General features: G+C 30.9%; 3 protein-coding genes across 14 annotated transcripts; 1 reads left to right on the top strand and 2 right to left on the bottom strand.

Moving 5' to 3' along the window:
* Window positions 1–1,506: 1,506 nt before the first annotated feature.
* LOC122569821 (tyrosine-protein phosphatase non-receptor type 4) lies at window positions 1,507–8,507 on the bottom strand. 4 transcript variants are annotated; one of them, XM_043731434.1, is made up of 17 exons: window positions 8,382–8,507; window positions 5,836–6,047; window positions 5,633–5,761; window positions 5,500–5,548; window positions 5,251–5,418; window positions 5,049–5,169; window positions 4,884–4,971; window positions 4,658–4,810; window positions 4,349–4,581; window positions 4,106–4,276; window positions 3,852–4,029; window positions 3,622–3,789; window positions 3,347–3,522; window positions 3,072–3,271; window positions 2,627–2,970; window positions 2,261–2,545; window positions 1,507–2,165 (listed from the first exon to the last, which is right to left on the bottom strand). In XM_043731434.1, the coding sequence occupies exons 2-17, from the start codon at window positions 5,983–5,985 to the stop codon at window positions 2,082–2,084; spliced, it is 2,697 nt and encodes an 898-aa protein (XP_043587369.1). In that variant the 5' UTR covers window positions 5,986–6,047; window positions 8,382–8,507; the 3' UTR covers window positions 1,507–2,081. The 4 variants fall into 4 exon arrangements, with proteins under 4 accessions (XP_043587369.1, XP_043587368.1, XP_043587366.1 ...); XM_043731433.1 differs by lacking the exon at window positions 8,382–8,507 and adding an exon at window positions 7,079–7,812; XM_043731431.1 differs by lacking the exon at window positions 8,382–8,507 and adding an exon at window positions 6,414–6,705.
* Window positions 8,508–8,613: 106 nt separating this feature from the next.
* Window positions 8,614–15,824, top strand: LOC122569820 (FACT complex subunit spt16). 3 transcript variants are annotated; one of them, XR_006317589.1, is made up of 21 exons: window positions 8,616–8,884; window positions 8,970–9,074; window positions 9,364–9,528; window positions 9,617–9,769; window positions 9,848–9,994; window positions 10,072–10,338; window positions 10,422–10,757; window positions 10,838–11,207; window positions 11,283–11,481; window positions 11,596–11,977; window positions 12,047–12,229; window positions 12,306–12,437; window positions 12,518–12,687; window positions 12,768–12,951; window positions 13,060–13,138; window positions 13,229–13,397; window positions 13,489–13,581; window positions 13,690–13,755; window positions 13,818–13,946; window positions 14,025–14,110; window positions 15,770–15,824. XR_006317589.1 is itself a non-coding variant. In XM_043731428.1 (20 exons), exons 1-20 carry the CDS (start codon window positions 8,816–8,818, stop codon window positions 14,029–14,031), a joined length of 3,405 nt encoding a protein of 1,134 aa, XP_043587363.1. In that variant the 5' UTR covers window positions 8,617–8,815; the 3' UTR covers window positions 14,032–15,542. The 3 variants fall into 3 exon arrangements, 2 of the variants coding, with proteins under 2 accessions (XP_043587365.1, XP_043587363.1); XM_043731428.1 differs by lacking the exon at window positions 15,770–15,824 and having other exon boundaries at window positions 8,617–8,884; window positions 14,025–15,542; XM_043731430.1 differs by lacking the exons at window positions 13,690–13,755; window positions 15,770–15,824 and having other exon boundaries at window positions 8,614–8,884; window positions 14,025–15,542.
* LOC122569825 lies at window positions 15,770–18,396 on the bottom strand. 7 transcript variants are annotated; one of them, XM_043731445.1, is made up of 3 exons: window positions 17,479–17,617; window positions 17,051–17,217; window positions 15,770–16,102 (listed from the first exon to the last, which is right to left on the bottom strand). In XM_043731445.1, the coding sequence occupies exons 2-3, from the start codon at window positions 17,060–17,062 to the stop codon at window positions 15,809–15,811; spliced, it is 306 nt and encodes a 101-aa protein (XP_043587380.1). In that variant the 5' UTR covers window positions 17,063–17,217; window positions 17,479–17,617; the 3' UTR covers window positions 15,770–15,808. The 7 variants fall into 7 exon arrangements, with proteins under 7 accessions (XP_043587380.1, XP_043587379.1, XP_043587378.1 ...); XM_043731444.1 differs by lacking the exon at window positions 17,479–17,617 and adding an exon at window positions 17,274–17,469; XM_043731443.1 differs by lacking the exon at window positions 17,479–17,617 and adding an exon at window positions 17,309–17,465 and having other exon boundaries at window positions 17,051–17,235.
* Window positions 18,397–18,425: the final 29 nt, after the last annotated feature.

The raw sequence follows: 18,425 nt of genomic DNA, 5'->3' as shown, positions 1-18,425 counted from the left end.
TGTTATACCCATAATCTTGTCATAAAACGTAATCCATCCCTCGATCAAGATAGCCACCAGCTGTCAAGACATATCAACTCAAGCCCATAATAATCCAAAGAAACCGCCACAAAATTTAGCATTTTTTACAGTCCATTGTTACAAACATTTTAAAAGTCGAGAAGTTTCTTAGGGTTATTGCTCATTGCGATAAAACAAGGGAAAAGCTTTCCCAACTCCACCCTCGAGTAACCATTGATGGAGAACGGTCAATACTCATCAATATTTTCGTATAAATATCGCCGTCACAAATCATATTCTTACTTGCTATTGTTCTTTCGACTAGAATACATCTCAGTTTGTTACCCAATTAGTCGACATCTAAACTTGTTATCTGTAAAACTCAGACAGAAAGCATCTCAGAGCGTTTTGTGTAAAGCTGTTATAAAAGGAAAAGTAAAGCATATCAAATGTGACAATAATTTTGTATTTCGTACATGATATTATTCTGTGATAAATATTTACCCTAGAAATGTCAAGACTTCAAAAAAAAAAATTATAAAAAAATAATAACGGACATAGAAGCAGACTGTTCAGTGTGCGATGAACAAGAAACTTCAGCAACTGAAAACGGCATGGAAACACGTGAAAAGCTATTTACAACCGAATCAGAGTTGAATATTATAAATAAACGTTTACGTAATGGCAAAAAGGAAAGAAGTTATCGTTAACAGCAGAGAATGAAACTAGGCCCGATGGAACAGTTTGGAAAGAAATAGATGCAAGTCCCAAACCTGGCAGGACATCAGTTCATAATATTTTTACGGATATACTAAACGACATATAATGAAAGGACAAGTAAAGACGGTATTTTATCTTATCATTGATCACCGTATAAGGGATCATATAATAAAATGTACGAAAGAAGCATTTAGAGTATTGGGAACTAAGAGGGAGCTAGATGCAACAAAACTAGATGCATTTATTGCTCTGCTATATGCCCGCGGTGCATATCAGGCAAAAAATTTAGATGTCTCATATTTGTGGAATAAAATTTGGAGACCTGCACTTTTTTCAAAAACAATGAGCAGGAATGACTTTTCTGAAATTATGAGGTTTATACGATTTGATACGAAGAGCGAAAGAAGCCAACGTTTACGAACCAATACATTTGCAATGGTATCTACAGTATGAGGCCAATTTATAGAGAATTCACAAAATTGTTATAAACCTGGTGCATACATTACTTTTATATAAAGAATCGCGGGAAAAAACCATGCAATAAAACTATCAACAAGTTCAGATTCATTACAACAAAAAACTTGTCAAGTAAAAAATTACAAAGGTAAAATTAGTAAGGTTACAAAATTACGAAAATTTGTTTAAGATGCGGAAAATATTTATACGGCAAATGTACATTTGATAATAAGATAATTTGTAAAAAATGCAGCGAAGTTGAATAAGATATATCTCTATATAAATAAAAGTGTAATTCTATTTAAGTCTGTAATTGAAATTAAACAAAAGTAAATTTGGACGAAATTTTATGAAAGTTCATCATTTTATATACATTTAGTTATAAATTAACCATTATCTAAGTTAAATCATGAAAACTATTGCTTCTTTAATCACCAGTTATTTTGACCGCACACGGTAGGAACAGGTATACACGAAGTGTCGGTAAGTTTAGTGTTAACATATAGAAATAAAGATTGGTAGTAGTAATAATGATGACAGAGATAAGCCATAATGGACAATTATTCCAAATAATGCTTCGAGATTTATACTTTAGCTTAAACATAATTTAGTGAACTTAATTTTATCGAAATTTCATTATTTACAAAATATTGGTACATAAATTAAAAAGGGGGTAAGCTCTAAGGCGTGAAAAGTTATATCTTTCGAGCAATTAAATTTCTAGATAAAAAATATATTCATAACGGATAGAAAATACTTATTTGAAACAGTGTATATCTCTCCTATTAATGAATAGTATATGTGTATATTATTGTCAGAGTATAAAATTATCTTCTAATGATGTGATATTTCGATAAAATGTAAGAAGAATGATAATTACAATGCATTCCAAATTTGTGTTGTTTTCACCTACTAAATTCAGGAAGTGGCTTAGCTATTCCTTCGCTGTAAGCTTTATGGACCGCCTCACATACGAATCTATATTGACTCTAGAAAAATATATTTTTTTTCATTACATATAAAAGATAATTTTTTTTATATATAAATTTCAATTTAATAACTTAACTTGTAAATTTTAACTTACAGCATTTTGTATCATCATTGCTCTTTGATCTCTCATAGATCGTACGATGTCTAATGGATACACCGGTTGATTCGCTTCGATAAGACACAGTGCTGTTTCCATTAAGACTAAGACACCTGTTCTACCAATTCCTGCAGAACAATGAACAACTGCGGGTTCCACTATTCCCGTTCGAGCTGCCCGCACCCTTTCAGTAAACGTTGTGAATTGTCTCCAATCGCTAGGAACTCCATGATCTGGCCAACTACAATATTGCATGTGTGTTATATCTCTTTCTTCTCCGGTCTAAAATGCACAGAAATTACTTAGTATTTTTCTAATATATTTATAATAATATAAATTATAAATGATACTTTATTTTCTTACATTAATATCACGGAGTATGAATTCTCTAAATATAAAAGTATCTTCAACATTTTCAGCTGTAGACGTGAGAGTGAGATTTCGTAACGTAAGAGTTTCATTGAGCGCAGGCCAGTATTGATGGCATTTTGCTCGGCCCCGTTCGACCAAAGTTGTGAGCATTACAACAAGGGTACTGCCCGCTTCGAGAACCATCTGCCAAAAATCAGCGACAGTCGAAGACAAAGGTCCTTGAGTAGCTATATATCTGTTGATAATACCAGATCCTGGTATTTCCATATTTACATAGTTAGCATTGATATAATCTCCACTTGCGGAGCCCATAAGTATCACTCGAGTAACATCATCTACACAAATAATAATTTATTTTGTGAAGCACATGTTTCGAATCGTATTAATATAGTACTAAGGTATTGATATAAATTCTTGTATTTTTCTTTATGCTTACAAGGTGAAATATCTCGATAACGATTTTTACTCTGATTTTCAGGTTTTTTTGATTCAAGAGATGTAAGTTCAGGATTCTTTCTATATAACTGTTCATACTGCGCGATTAAAGCACCACTCGCAAGACCATCAGCAAGAAGCAACATCGACTGTGCTAATGCGTCTGATCCAATAGCTGCATGAGGTGCATCCGGAACGTACCTGATTATTTCAACATAAAAATAAACATTAATCATTGCTTTAGTATAACAAATTTAGTTTTATTATCTGTAATACCTATATGGAGGTTCTTCTTCAGATGTTTCATCAGTACCAGCTAGTGCATTATATAAAGCATTCGGTCGAACAGTTAAGGTCAGTTCACCAGAGCCCGAATCACGAGATTGACGAATTAGATTTACTACATGTTCATGTAACAATCCACTGACATCGATTCCATTTATATACACTACCTATTTATCCAATATATTCGTAATAAATAGTTTGCAAAAGTTAATCTAGATAACTTGAAAATAAGTTCAATTTAATTTCATTAAGATATAACAACTAACCTGATCCCCTTCGTTTAATTTCGGATAACAGCGATCAGCAGGAGTATTTGGAGCTACCCTCGATACTAAAATAGGCATATCAAGATCTAAACCACCTTTCACATTAAATCCAAACCGACCTTGTTCATCTGGTGTCAGAGATATTGTAACTAATCCATCTTCTACTATCTACAAATACTCAAATTTATTTTGTGCACATAAAAACTGTTTATTAAAATATTAATAAATACCTGAGGAGCAGGCGAACTTGTAGGTTCACTATAATCAGGAAGATCATAAATGTTCCTTTCAGCAGTTGTATCATCATCAGCATAACTTAAAATTCTAGAACCTAATACAGGCGAAAATGCATTGCCTTGTGTATGCGAGCTCGTTATTTCTTCACGGAGGGACAAAAAACCACCTTCACTATGGTACATAAAAGGAACAAAAATTAATATAAATATAAAAAAGTTACAAATATTAAATATAAGTTTCAACAAACTCATCGCTAGGATTTCCTTCACCCCATGCTCGACGAGGTTCACGAGCACCAAGAGACTGAACTTTATTATCATATGGCCTAGGCGGTCTTCCAGGGGGCATAGATAATTTTCCTTTCTCTTCGATAATTGGAGCTGATGTTACTCCATGTACTAATCTTTTACTTGGAGATCTAAATAATTTAAATCATTAAGTTAATATTGAACTGATATTATGTTATTAATATTGAATAAATTAACGTTACCGTATAAACGTTCTTTCTACTCTTGCTCTATGCTTCCCATCCTCAACTGTTTGAAATTCTGTACGTCCTGAATATGTAAACCTACTGCTTAAAGTAAGTGGAAACCGCCTTGGCCTCGTTTTAGGACTGTGAAGTCGGAAAAATGTATGGTGCTCTACACACGCTTTCCATAAATTTTTCGAACTCCGATATGTTTGCATGTTGAAGCCAAGGAGAGTATCATAGTTCTCTGACTGTAATAAAATTAGTTTGTATAATATAACAATATGTAAATTGGCTTCTAAATTGTGAACTGGATGTTTAACGAACCTGTTCCCTTCTCAGTTGAATGAAAAATTGTTTCCGCTTAAATGATATTTTAACTATTTTTGACCATGAGAACACGTTAATTTTTATTCCATTTTGAAACACTACTAAACCTATAGATGTTACACCTAATTGTATTTCTTTATTTGTTGAATCCTAAAAAAATATTTAAATTAAAAAAATGCGTGTTTTGAAAATCTGCAACAGAGGTTATAGGATAAGTACATACTCTAGCTTTATGTAATTCTACTCCATACATATCTAGCCTTTTTGCATGGTCTAGAAAATTGAATTCTGCATCTGCTGGTAATTGACCCCTGTAAAATAGTATAAATATTCTATAAAGTTTTATAAACTTTGGGTTATTAATATTATATATATAACTTCAACATACTTATGAAGTTTATGCAGCTCAGCTATTTTCTTTTCCATTTCTTCAGTTTGACCTGGTATTAATTGCAATCTAGAAAGATATCCTGGTCCATGTTCTTCAGGATGATAGTCACCCAACTCAGCTATAATTACATAAAAATGTAATGATGTATTATGAATAAATTTTACAATGAAACAGATGTTACAATGTATCTAATACATACATTGAACAGTATAACTAGCAATAAGGCATGCTGTACTTGGTGATAATTGAAGTTTTCCTTGAAGAATATCTCTCCTAATTTGTAAATAAAACTGATATCTAGTATATTCTTCTTGTAGTTTACTAGGATCAGATACATAAAATTTCACTTTGAAATAGAATTGTCCACCTGAAACAATACATTATGTTAAATTATCTTTCATCTTTTTGTATTTAGTAGTGTGAACAAGCATCTGAATACGATCTTTACCCTTACTTCTTATCTGCTTCTTCACTGGTTTACTAGGATCTAACCACCTCTAAAACACAAATTCAATTATAACGCTATTCAATTAATGTAAATTTTATAAATAGATATTAATAAATTGAAGAGAAAAGTTTACCATTACATCTGGTGAATATGTACATGTTGTGGCTCCATTTTCAGCATATTGCAAACCAAAATAATCTTTTTCAACAAGTTCTAAATGTTGGAATACTAAATCTAATAATGTTTGACCTTTTGCTCTTTTCTAAAACATTTTGAAATATTCATATCATAAATGCAACACAAGAAACACTATTTAGAGTCACTATATAAACTCACATCTAGTTGAAATGTGTGTTGCGTGTCATCAAGGAAGACAACAGTAGCAGAAAGAGATTTCAATCTACGATTCCTTGCTAATTCAGCACCACGAACGTGGTAGCTCCCACTGGAGCCACTCAACGCTCTACGTGATACACTTTCAATCATTTCAAAGATACGAAGGCGTGTCAACCACCTTCCCGACACCACCTCTCTGCTATGCTGACCACCTAAATGAAGAGTTAGAAAATTATTCAAAATATATTAATTGCAAATATGAAAAGCTAAAGAAAATTGTTATATATAGGTAAATCAAACAAACATAAATCTAATTCTGACTGTCTAATAATACAATGAGCCAATTGTCAATTATAAAAAGCAATAAGTATGTTTTTGTTTATGCAAAAGTTTATTTATGTTTTTAAGCGTTAGTACATATCATAAAAAGAGCTTAAAAAACACTGCTTTGATTACTGCAACTGTAAGGTTATGGCAACAGCTATGTTGTCAATTGTAATAAATAAGCATATTGAATGAACCAGTTCTATGCATTGTCACAGACTGATCAATCATATATCACTATTGAAAATAATTACATTCAGAAGATGTCATTGAAAATAAATTCATAGAGTCAGTAATCTAACGTCAGTTACATAAGCAAGTTCATATGTACTAGGTGCCAAAATAATGTAGAACAAGGCATTCTGAAAATAGTTTACATAAAAGAAGCAAAGTAAAACTCTTTAAATACAAATACATCTAAGTGCCTTCTAGCATTAACCTCTCATTAAGTAGTCACTAAAGCATTATTTCTTTTTCTTTAAATCAAGTAAAACATAAAAATGCATTCAATTCATCACTATTAACTAAAATTGGAAAAAGTATTCAAATATATTTCTAAACAATTTGCATTGTGACAATAAAGTATAGATTTATGTTCGTAAAAGTTAGTTCATAAAAATACTATTTTCTATATATTATAAATAAAATATTAAAAGATTAATTTATAATACATTATGTTAATATATTATATTAAAATACAAAATAAATATTATATTATATATTATAAATAAAATATAAAAATTCGAAGTATTTGAAGTAAAAATTGTTCTCTAAAAAGATACAGAAATTTACTCAGCAAGTTTGATACATTAATTAATACATATGTATCATGAATATGGTGAATGAAATAGATATTTATATATATCGAAGTGACTGTCTCACAATTACACTAAACGAACAATGTAAAATCTCCACTTACATTCATGATCCGTTGCACTACCTCTGATAAGGCTTTCACAGGTGTTTTTTTTTTAACAAAACGAAAAATGGTCAACGATCGTTAATATTTTTGCAGATTAGATTCGACGAACCATTAAGAAAAATATAATTCGCCCCAGTCGAGACGAAATTTTTTAAACAACTTTTTCTTTCTTGCAACTCTTTTCATTATTCTTTATAGCGACATATTAAGGCGCAAATGTAATTCTAATCAAGGCGAACGATGTACAAACCAGTTGACATTATTCACAGGATCGTTTTGCCACAGTATGTGGTAAAAAACATGTTAAATAGTATAAAAACTGTGTGTCTTTCACTCACTCAACAACATATAAGATAACACTAATAAATCGGCATGAGCGAGCAATGATGTCAATGAATTATGCTCATAATTCTTTTAGAAATTACCAGAATATAATATATATATATATATATATGATCATAAACAATTATATCATTGTTTCAAGATAATTATTTTTTATAATGATATACCATAAAGATTGAAAGTTTTATTTACAGTAAAATTGTTTGACGCCCTGATACAAAACTTAACAGTGTATGTATATGTATTTAATGCACACATGTGTGCATGCATTAACATTAACCATAGAGTGAGTAGTCTTACGATTCGTTATTCAATGTTTTTCCAAGTATGATCGGTATATATAAGGTATCCCAATATTGATGGTATAGATGAGGTGGAAGTGATTGTACCTAAAGAAAAAATAGGTCCAAAATATATTTGAAACGAAAATATAGAATAAATTTTGTACATTTGAGAATTTGTTTTCGAGAAAATTAAATGAAAAAATCTGTTTAGTATATATAAATTTGCTTGGTTACCAACGTGATATCATTAGTACTGGGATATCCTGTATATTTATTATATACATAATATAGATCATAAATGGCGTATGATAAAATTAACGAAAAGATGTTTTAATGCTTTTACAGGACATAGGAATAATCAATATTAAAGTATTTTTATATTGTTTTATTAATCTATACTTTTTTCCTCTTTCTTAGTCCGTATTTAATCTTAATCATACTTTAATCTTAATCATATCCCATTTTTTTTATTCATTTTCGATTCAACAATATCTGTCTGTTATTAAAAATTTTTTATGCTGACATTTTTTTTAAGACAAAGATCAGTTTTAAATAAAAATTTTTCTATTCATTAAAATAAAAGCAAAATTGAACACAAAAATTCAAAACCCTTAACAAGGGTAATAATTGGTTAATCTCCTAAAAAGTAAAAAATATGAAATTATTTGACAAACCATTGTTTAAGATTTTCACAGTAAGATACTAGGATTTGATAAAATTCAAAGTCGCGTCAGATATATTAGCACAGATTCGCAATCGTACTCATGACATATCAAGACAAGTACGCAACGGTATAAATATTGCAACATTTGTTTATTAGCATTTACTGACTAATTCTCTTTCAATATTTTGCATATGGAAAAAAATTAATCGTCAATATACATTGTGCTATGAACGTTAGTTGAACAAGCGACCGCTTGGGTGTCGTTAATTTCTCAAACAACTACGCTGCATGAAATCATTCCCGCCGCGTGGGTTATAGTTTGTGGATTACGGTTGCGGTTTGGTTATAAATCCCGCCATCTCCGCAACACGAGCGACGATTTTTGGTGTATTATAATTATGCCGAGTTGATTTCACAGAACCACGAGGTGAAAAACAAGAAGTTATGGCAAACGTATCCGTTGACAAAGAAACGTTTTTTCGTCGTATGAAGCGGCTTTATACCGCATGGAAGGTAAGATATTTGAAATGTTTCGCTCCGCTGTTAAAAATAAATGTAATCGTTTGACAAATAACGTATAATCATTTTTATTAAATAGGATGGAGAAGTTGGTACAGACGATAGTTTTAGTAAAATGGATTGTCTCGTTTCTGCCGTGGGCACGGACGAGGATATCGTGTACAGCAAATCGACAGCGTTGCAGGTAAGTTATACTTTTTGTATTGCTCCAATGCGTTTTTGCATCTTATATTTTGCGTGTGTACTTGTAAACAATAGCATAACCTTATCTCTGTAATTCTGAAAAATATGGTTTTCATAGAATGTTTTTCACGTATATTATACATATTCTTAGTTTGTCACGGTGAAAAAAAAACAATTTGTGGAGTTAATATTATCAGAATAAATTTCAATTATGTAACTAAAGTATTGTAGTTTCTTTTATCATTTTGTTAAATGTAAAAGATAAAATTATTATAAACATATTGTTTCAGACATGGTTCCTCAGTTATGAACTTACAGATACTATAATGATCTTAGCAGAAGAGTCTATCTGTTTCTTAGCTAGTAAGAAAAAAATTGAATTTGTCAGGAAACTTGAAAATCAGAAAACGGAAGACACTGGTGTACCTTCTGTAAAATTACTTGTGAGGGATAGAGTATGTATTTTCTATAATTTATATTTTGTTTTAATAATCATTGAATTTTATTTCTAATGTTAATATTAAACTCTTTTATTTTTTTAAGAATGATGAAGATAAAGCCAATTTTGCTAAACTTATTGAGATCATAAAACAAAGTAAAAAGGGTAAAACATTGGGTGTTTTTTCTAAAGAAAATTATCCAGGTGCCTTTATGGATGCATGGAGAGCTGCATTAAAGCCAGAATCTTTTGATACGGTGTGCGATTTTTTTTTTATCATACAATATATAATACCAAACATTTTGGTTATTTCATGATATACATTAATGTGTTAGATTGATGTAAGTGCTGCAGCTGCATATGTAATGTGTCCAAAAGAAGATGCTGAAATTCATACCATAAAAAAGGCTTGTTTAGTATCTGTGGATGTCTTCACAAAGTATCTTAAGGATCAAATTATGGAAATTATAGATTCTGATAAGGTATTTGGTTTTTATTCATTTAAAAATATTTAATATCTAGGCACTTTAGTTCTAATATCTATACATCTTTATTTTAGAAAGTTAAGCATTCAAAGCTTGCAGAAGGTGTAGATGCTGCTATAACAAATAAGAAGTATGTAACTAGTGTTGATGTTACTCAAGTAGATATGTGTTATCCCGCGATAATACAAAGTGGTGGAAATTACTCCTTGAAGTTTAGCGTTGTTAGTGATAAAAACACTTTGCATTTCGGTGTCATTGTTTGCTCTCTTGGAGCGCGTTACAAATCTTATTGTTCCAATATAGTTCGAACATTGTTAGTAAATCCTACCAAAACCATTGAGGTAAGTTTTAAACAAAATATTAAGTAATAACATGCTTTAATAACAAATTAAATATGTTTAATAATTATATACGTTTATTGTAGGATAATTATAACTTCCTTTTACAATTAGAAGAGGAGATTCTGAAGAAATTAGTAGCTGGAGTGAAAATAAGTGAAGTATATGAAACAGGGGTAAAGTATGTAAAGGATGAAAAACCGGAGATGATTGATCATTTAACCAAACACTTTGGATTTGCGATGGGTATCGAATTTAGAGAAAGTTCTTTACTTATTGGTCCAAAAACTCATGCAGTACTAAAGAAAGGCATGGTATTCAATGTAAACGTTGGGTTGGCGAATCTTACAAACTCAGAAGCTACTGATAAAGAAGGAAAAATCTATGCACTTTTCATTGGTGACACAGTTATGATTAATGAGGTACTAATCTTTGCTTTAAAGACATGTAATTTTTGTAATATATCGAAAAACAGAAATTAGAATAAAATTATTTATTTCAGGCACAACCTGCTACGAATTTAACACCTTCGAAAAAAAAGGTAAAAAATATTGGAATATTTGTTAAGGATGAAGAGGAAGAAGAAGAAGAAGGAAGTGGAAAGGAAAATGAACCTAAACCTGAGATCCTTGGTCGTGGAAAGAGAACAGCTGTAATAGAATCTAAATTGAGAACAGAACATAGTTCTGAGGAAAAGAGGAAACAACATCAAAAAGAACTGGCACAACAGCTAAATGAAGTTGCAAAAGCTCGGTTAGCTCAACAATCTGGTGGGAAGGAACAAGAAAAGATACGGAAGTCAACAATATCGTACAAAAGTTTGAGTCATATGCCACGAGAACCAGAAGTAAAGGAATTGAAGTTATACGTTGGTAAGTGTATTTGTATTTTGTTTATAAAATAAATTTGATATGTTATTTATTATACGTTATATATCTATATTTCAGACAAAAAATATGAAACTGTAATTTTGCCCATTTTTGGAATTCCTGTACCCTTCCATATATCCACAATTAAAAATATTTCTCAGTCGGTAGAAGGAGATTATACGTACCTCCGAATAAATTTTTTTCATCCTGGTGCCACAATGGGTCGGAACGAAGGTGGATCATATCCACAACCTGATGCTACATTCGTCAAAGAAGTGTTAGTGTACAATTTTATTTTATTTCTTATTCCTTATGATAATTACAAATTGTATCAATGTTAAGATGAATTGTGTAAATATATGTTAATAAAATTTTTATTTTTATCGTTTAGAACATATCGAAGTACAAACACCAAAGAGCCTGGTGAAATTTCAGCACCATCTTCTAATTTAAACACAGCCTTTAGATTAATCAAAGAAGTTCAAAAGAAATTCAAAAATAGAGAAGCAGAAGAAAGGGAGAAGGAGGATCTTGTAAAACAGGACACTCTAATACTCTCCCAAAATAAGGGTAATCCAAAACTAAAAGACTTATACATTCGACCAAATATCGTTTCGAAGAGAATGACAGGAGGTTTAGAAGCACATGTGAATGGATTCCGTTACACTTCGGTTAGAGGAGATAAAGTTGATATTCTTTACAATAACATTAAAAATGCCTTTTTCCAACCGTGTGATGGCGAAATGATCATATTGCTTCATTTTCATTTAAAAGTATATATCTTTATTTTAGTTTTATTTACTCTTACTAGCGACCATTTACTAAATACAGACTATTTTCAGCACGCAATAATGTTTGGTAAAAAGAAGCACGTGGACGTACAGTTTTATACAGAAGTTGGTGAAATCACGACAGATTTAGGGAAACATCAACACATGCACGATCGTGACGATCTTGCTGCTGAACAATCAGAACGAGAACTTAGGCATAAATTGAAAACTGCCTTTAAGAGTTTTTGTGAAAAAGTAAAGTTTAATGATTGAAACATTTTATTTTACAAGATTAATAAATAAATTCTAAGAAATAATAAATATTATTCAGGTCGAAAGCATGACGAAACAAGAAATTGAATTTGATACACCGTTCCGAGATCTGGGATTCCCTGGAGCACCATTCAGGAGTACTGTTCTTCTGCAACCCACTAGTGGTTGTTTAGTAAATCTCACAGAATGGGTAAATTTTACTGTATATATAATTACTTTCATATGAACTAGAAGTACCAATTCGTTAATCATATTTCTTTCTTATTTTAGCCTCCATTTGTTATAACTTTAGAAGATGTTGAACTTGTTCACTTTGAAAGAGTACAATTTCACCTTAAGAATTTTGATATGATTTTTGTTTTCAAAGACTATCATAGAAAAGTCGCTATGTTAAATGCCATTCCCATGAACATGTTAGATCATGTAAAGGAGTGGTTAAAGTAAGTTCTTTGCCTTTCTCTATTTTCTATGGATTTAATTCCTTGAGAATAAAGTATAAATATGCTACTTTTCTTTTTAGCTCGTGCGACATCAGATATACAGAAGGTGTACAATCTTTGAATTGGACAAAGATTATGAAGACTATTACAGATGATCCTGTAGGATTCTTTGACAGTGGTGGTTGGAGTTTCTTGGACCCAGAGAGTGACGCAGAAAATGATGAAGTAGAAGACGAGGAGGAAGAAGAAGACGATGCTTATGAGGTATGGAATTTAGTGAAATAATTATAAACAATAAGATAAATCTGCATATTATAAGATTTAATATTAACAATTATATAGACATTAACAATTTTTATTCTTTATTTGTAGCCATCTGACTTTGACACTGAAGAGGAATCTGATGATGATTCTGAATACTCTGAAGCTTCAGAAGATTCAGATAGCGAAGGTAATATTTGGAAACTTTATTTTATTTGAATACTAAAAAAATTTATCTTGTATATTATTTAGTATTTTTTTCCTTAAATTTACATTTTAGAAGAGGAGTTGGGTAGCTCTGAAGAATCTGGTAAAGACTGGTCTGACTTAGAACGGGAAGCAGCTGAAGAAGACAAAGAAAGAGGAGAAGATAGATTCCATGATGATTATAATTCAAGTAAAAAGAAAAAAGGAAGTCGAAAACATTCACCATCACCATCAAAAGACAGGTATATTACTTGATTTTACATATTTCTAAGGCATATTACTTAATCTTACATATTTCTAAATTTGTCACTAACTCAAGTATATGATTCATAGGCATAATTCGAAGCACAAGAGTTCTTCAAGTTCAAAAAGTAAAAGTTCGTCCAGTAGTAAAGATAAAAAATCATCGTCGTCGGATAAACATAGGTAAGAAATTACATGTTTTTCTAGGACGTAGGATTTCAACTATTTTAGACATAGAAAGACATGATTTTGTGATAAAATTGTGTTAAGTATATATTTCAATAATTAAAGATCGGATCGATCGCGGAGTGGAGGATCACACAAGAAAGTGTCTCCTTCCAAATCATCCAAACACAGGTGATTAGCACAAATACGTGTGTGCTTGGCGATGTTACATTTCATGTTCTGTTTTTGTTTAGTCCCAAGAAGAGCGATAAACACGATAAACATGATAAACACAAGTCGTCAAATCACTCTTCGTCTAGCAGTAAGAAACGAACTCGTGAGGATAGTGCAGAAAGAAATGATAGGGGATCGAAGAAATCTAAGTACGTATAAATATTCTATAATATTAATTTGTAACGATTTGTAATATTTTTTTTATAAATTACTTATATATATTATAGGAAATAAGGGAGATATCTACGTATTGGAGGAAGCACATATGAAAACACAAACACCGAATGTTGGTTCCATATTAAACTTTCTTATGGTACGTCGATTAAGTTAGAAGGATAGTACATTTTCTTGCATTGATTCATTTAAACTCTAAGCAAACGATTTGTTATTGATATTATTTAAAAGTTCGATAGTGTGCTGCTAAGACTTGGATACTTATCAGTATCTGCTTGGTGATAGCGATGTAATGTGTATGAACTTGTACGGGTAATTTAACATAAATTTACGAATGAGCACATTTTTTATCACTTGTACATAAAACTCTTTTTTAAGTAAAAAAAAAATGTCGATCTTAATTATATAATATAGCTACTAACACGTATCATTTCATTCCATTGTTCGTTTGCTGGTAGTATTCAAATGTATTTGTAATAACTTATTAAGTTTGTGAATTAAAAATGTATTGAAGTATTGAAACGGCATCCATTGTACAGATAGTATATATAAAAAGAAAACAACGTCTTGTCTGTTATGAATATTGCTTTTTTATTAAATGAATACAAAAATTAATTCTTAATTATAATAAACAATAGGAAAACTTACAGATATATAATTGTAACACACTTTCAATGCAAGATAATGCACTAGTGTTAACTGTCGGTACGTAAGACACCCAGAAAATAGATATTAATTTACTAAGCGAAGAAAGCTGAAATGGATCAAAATCGTTGATAATTTTGTTCGCACGGTTCTGAAATTTGTACCTTGGTAAACAAAATAAATACTTTTTAAGTTATTTATCATTAATGTACGAGATATTGTCACTTATTGACAGAGTGCCCACAGAAATAGAATCGTTGCTACTGTAATATATCACGATCATGGTACATTTTTAAAGACGGCACAATTACTTAACATTTCTTGCTTTTGTTTGAGTTAAGATTTTTGTTTCATTTTACAGTAGCATAAAAATCAAACGAAAATTCATTCGTCCTTCAGATCTTACATAATTACTTTCTTAACTTTGCGAGAAAGAACGGAATATTAAATTCATAGATTTGTACAAAGGTGAAAGTAGAATGAAAGTAAACAGCTCCACTAAATTTTATTGTATGCTCGACTTCTTTTTTCCTTTCAATATTGTGTTTGACAATAGACATGGAGGAACGTTTACTGACTTATTATGTTTTGAATTCCTTGGCAATGCCATATAATAGATGCCAAAGAAGATCCGTTTCAATAGTAACATAAATGTAGGTGAAGTGAAAGTGTACCTCTGGTTAGTGGTTCTGCAGCTTTCTCCATAACATCACTACGTATATATATATAATTCTGGCAGGTGACTTAGTTCGACATTTCACAAGTTGCGAATGACTCCTTTTTTTTTACAATGAATGATGTTACTTGGAATGTGTGTTGTAATACTCTTTCTACGAATGATGTTGGCGGACGGCCAGTTTAAAGTATTTTAAGTATGTACCAAATTTTATAAAGTCAAGTAAAATAAATCATCATCCTTTTTCAAATGATTACCATTTTAATTAAACATTTAGATGTATGTACTCTTATTGTTGAGATGAATTTATATTACAATTTCTAAATGAAAAAAAATCGTACAAGCGAATTGCCTCGTTTTCAGACATTTATTTACGAAAAAATGAAAAAGCCTAAGTACATCATTATAAAAAAAAGACTTATTACATTTTATAAATAATTGTTATAAAACTTAGATTCAAAACATTTTTTACAAGAGAACGATGACGATGATGATGGAGAAGAAAAGCAAGCGAGTCTAATTCCGTCCTATTTGATCAATTTGAGCTTGGAGATTGTTCACCACTTCCGATGGAACGTGCGCTCCCAGAATTTCGAAAAGATTAATCTTCTGATCGCCAGGAATCGATTCGTACGCTGCCAATTCGATACCTTCTTGAACCTTTTGTATTGTCGCATCTTTCGGAATAAGATAGGTATTCTGTGCCTGTTTTATAGCCTCGTTACTGAAAATTTGACCATCCTTTTGTGGAAATGCCATAGCTACTCCCACAATCAATATTGTTGCTAATAACATAGAATGGACTTTCATCTAAAATAAAAAAATACAAAATTTTAGTAATTATTCTATATTTTATATTCTATATTTTTAATTTTATGTATTTTTAAATAACAATTTTTCATTCTGTTATAAATTATATAATAGTATTATTATTGGAGATTTATTAAATTAAAGAAATTATTGGATTAAATATTATAATTCTGTTTTACTAAAAAAATGCATTAAAATAAAGAATGCCCTGCTTTTCCCTTTAATGAAGAAGATTGGGATTTGACACGATATTTTGTCATTCTGTGAAAAGAGTGGTTGAGCCGATTTTTGCAATCGCTCTTCTGATGCAACGAAGAACGCGCGTAAGAGAATGAACATCAAAAGCAAGACGGTTAATTATTAACGACAAATATTCGTAATATAAAAATTCGTAGCATCAATTTGTTCAATTACTAAAAACATTGTATTGCATACGCTGTAAACTTAAATCGTAAAAATGAACATATATATATATATTCAAGAAACTATGTTATAATAAACTATATTACAAAATTTTAAATCATTATACTGTTACAAAATAAATGAAAGAACGAGAGATTTTTAGTATTTTAGCGCATGAATTGGTGCATATGGAATTGCAATATATTCTGGTGAAATTGATATTTATATTTACGAAAGTAATGATGCTAATCTTGAAAAAAAAATGTTGATGAATGAAAACATTATGGAAAGATTAGGTGAAAATCATCACTCTTTAGGATGATCCTGCAATATTATTTAATAATTATGATATAGGCAAGTATAATTTATACATGTATTTCCTTTTATGAAACTTAATAAATAATATAATAAACTTAATAAATAAATATAATTTGTACAAAACGTCTTCGTTAACAATGATTTTTTATTACATTTCATGTTCCATAATTATGAAACAAAATACTCTAACAGTTTCCTAATTGCAAATTATGTAAATGTATTCTATACTTTTATGTACATTAATCCATAAATCAAACAACTTTATGTTTTATCAGATTTCCAAGCTGCTCATTAGTTTCCCTAGAGATAGGTTCACACTTTCACTCTCGTTAGCGACAAATCAGCGCGAGATAGAACTTTCTGCCAGGTGGATCAACTTTCTCACTTGTTTCATCCTAAATGAGAGAAAAAGCCTAATAACTAAATTTTCGAACGAAAAACTTCGACTTACATTGACTGAACGTTAAACCACAGAAACAAACACACCGATATTACTACGAGAGCCCGGTAGGAACGTTTGAAACTGATCAACTATAGTCAAGTAAAAAGTATAACTCTCTGATGTCCGTGCAAGTCGTAAGCGCCGCAGGGTTAGCGGTAAAAGGAAGTTGAGTCTTGGCAGTAATCGTAACAACGATCTCGTGAATGGTACTCACGTTGAGAGTGCGTCGTTTCACAATCGGTCACCGTCGAGCGAAACTAAGCGCGCGATCGGCGGAAGCGGCTTTTATACACTCGAGATGCTTACGGGCGGCGCGGTGGTACCACACCACTCTTGTATCCAGGATCCATCTTCCAATTAGTTAATACTTACAGGAAGAAACGGATGCGACCATCGTTCTCTCTCTCCTGATGTGACTTCCCAGGTGGAAGATTCAAGCGGGTCCCTACTGACATCGGTGTTATTGTGATGTCACAGTTCACTTGTTACTTCATACAATGTTTGCTTATTGATTAACGAGTAAGATTAGGAAAGTATTATGAGTATTATTAATTTGCTGTACATATAGGACAAATATTGCATGTATGAATAGGTAATTTAGAATCTCGGTAAATGGTTTTGGTAAATAGTTAAATAGACGTGCATAATATAAGAAATGAATATGAGTGCTGCTAAGATTAAGGAATTATGAGTACTATTAATTTATTGTAAACGTAAAATACGTATAATGTTGCATTAATTGATTTAGATTGTTAGTAAGTATTATAGTTAGATATATGCAAGTATGTAGTAGCACATACATTTGAATTCAACGAAGCAACTCTTTTAAAGCTTTTCTCTTTACGCTTTTACAAATACCATTGCACGACCCGCCATGAATATTAGTGGCCTGTTAACCAATATGTAGCGAGCCGCTGAGTCTACCGCTGCATCTGATCCACGTTTCACTTTTACCATTGTTTCTCTCGAACTATCGAAGAAGCAATATTGTCCTTGTTATTATAAAACTTTATATAAAATTTAGATATTTGCTTACCGAATTTTTTTTATAAAATAATATAAAAATATGTGGATTATGACACGATATTTCAATACAAAATGGTCAATAGATTTCTCGCATAATCCATGATTTTTTTAAATGTATTCAGCTTTAAGTAAATA

This window comes from Bombus pyrosoma, linkage group LG7 (genome assembly GCF_014825855.1).
Source record: "Bombus pyrosoma isolate SC7728 linkage group LG7, ASM1482585v1, whole genome shotgun sequence".
In the NCBI taxonomy this organism is placed as follows: domain Eukaryota; kingdom Metazoa; phylum Arthropoda; class Insecta; order Hymenoptera; family Apidae; genus Bombus; species Bombus pyrosoma.
Note: the sequence above shows the minus strand (reverse complement) of the source record. Positions and strands in the feature narration are given on the sequence as shown.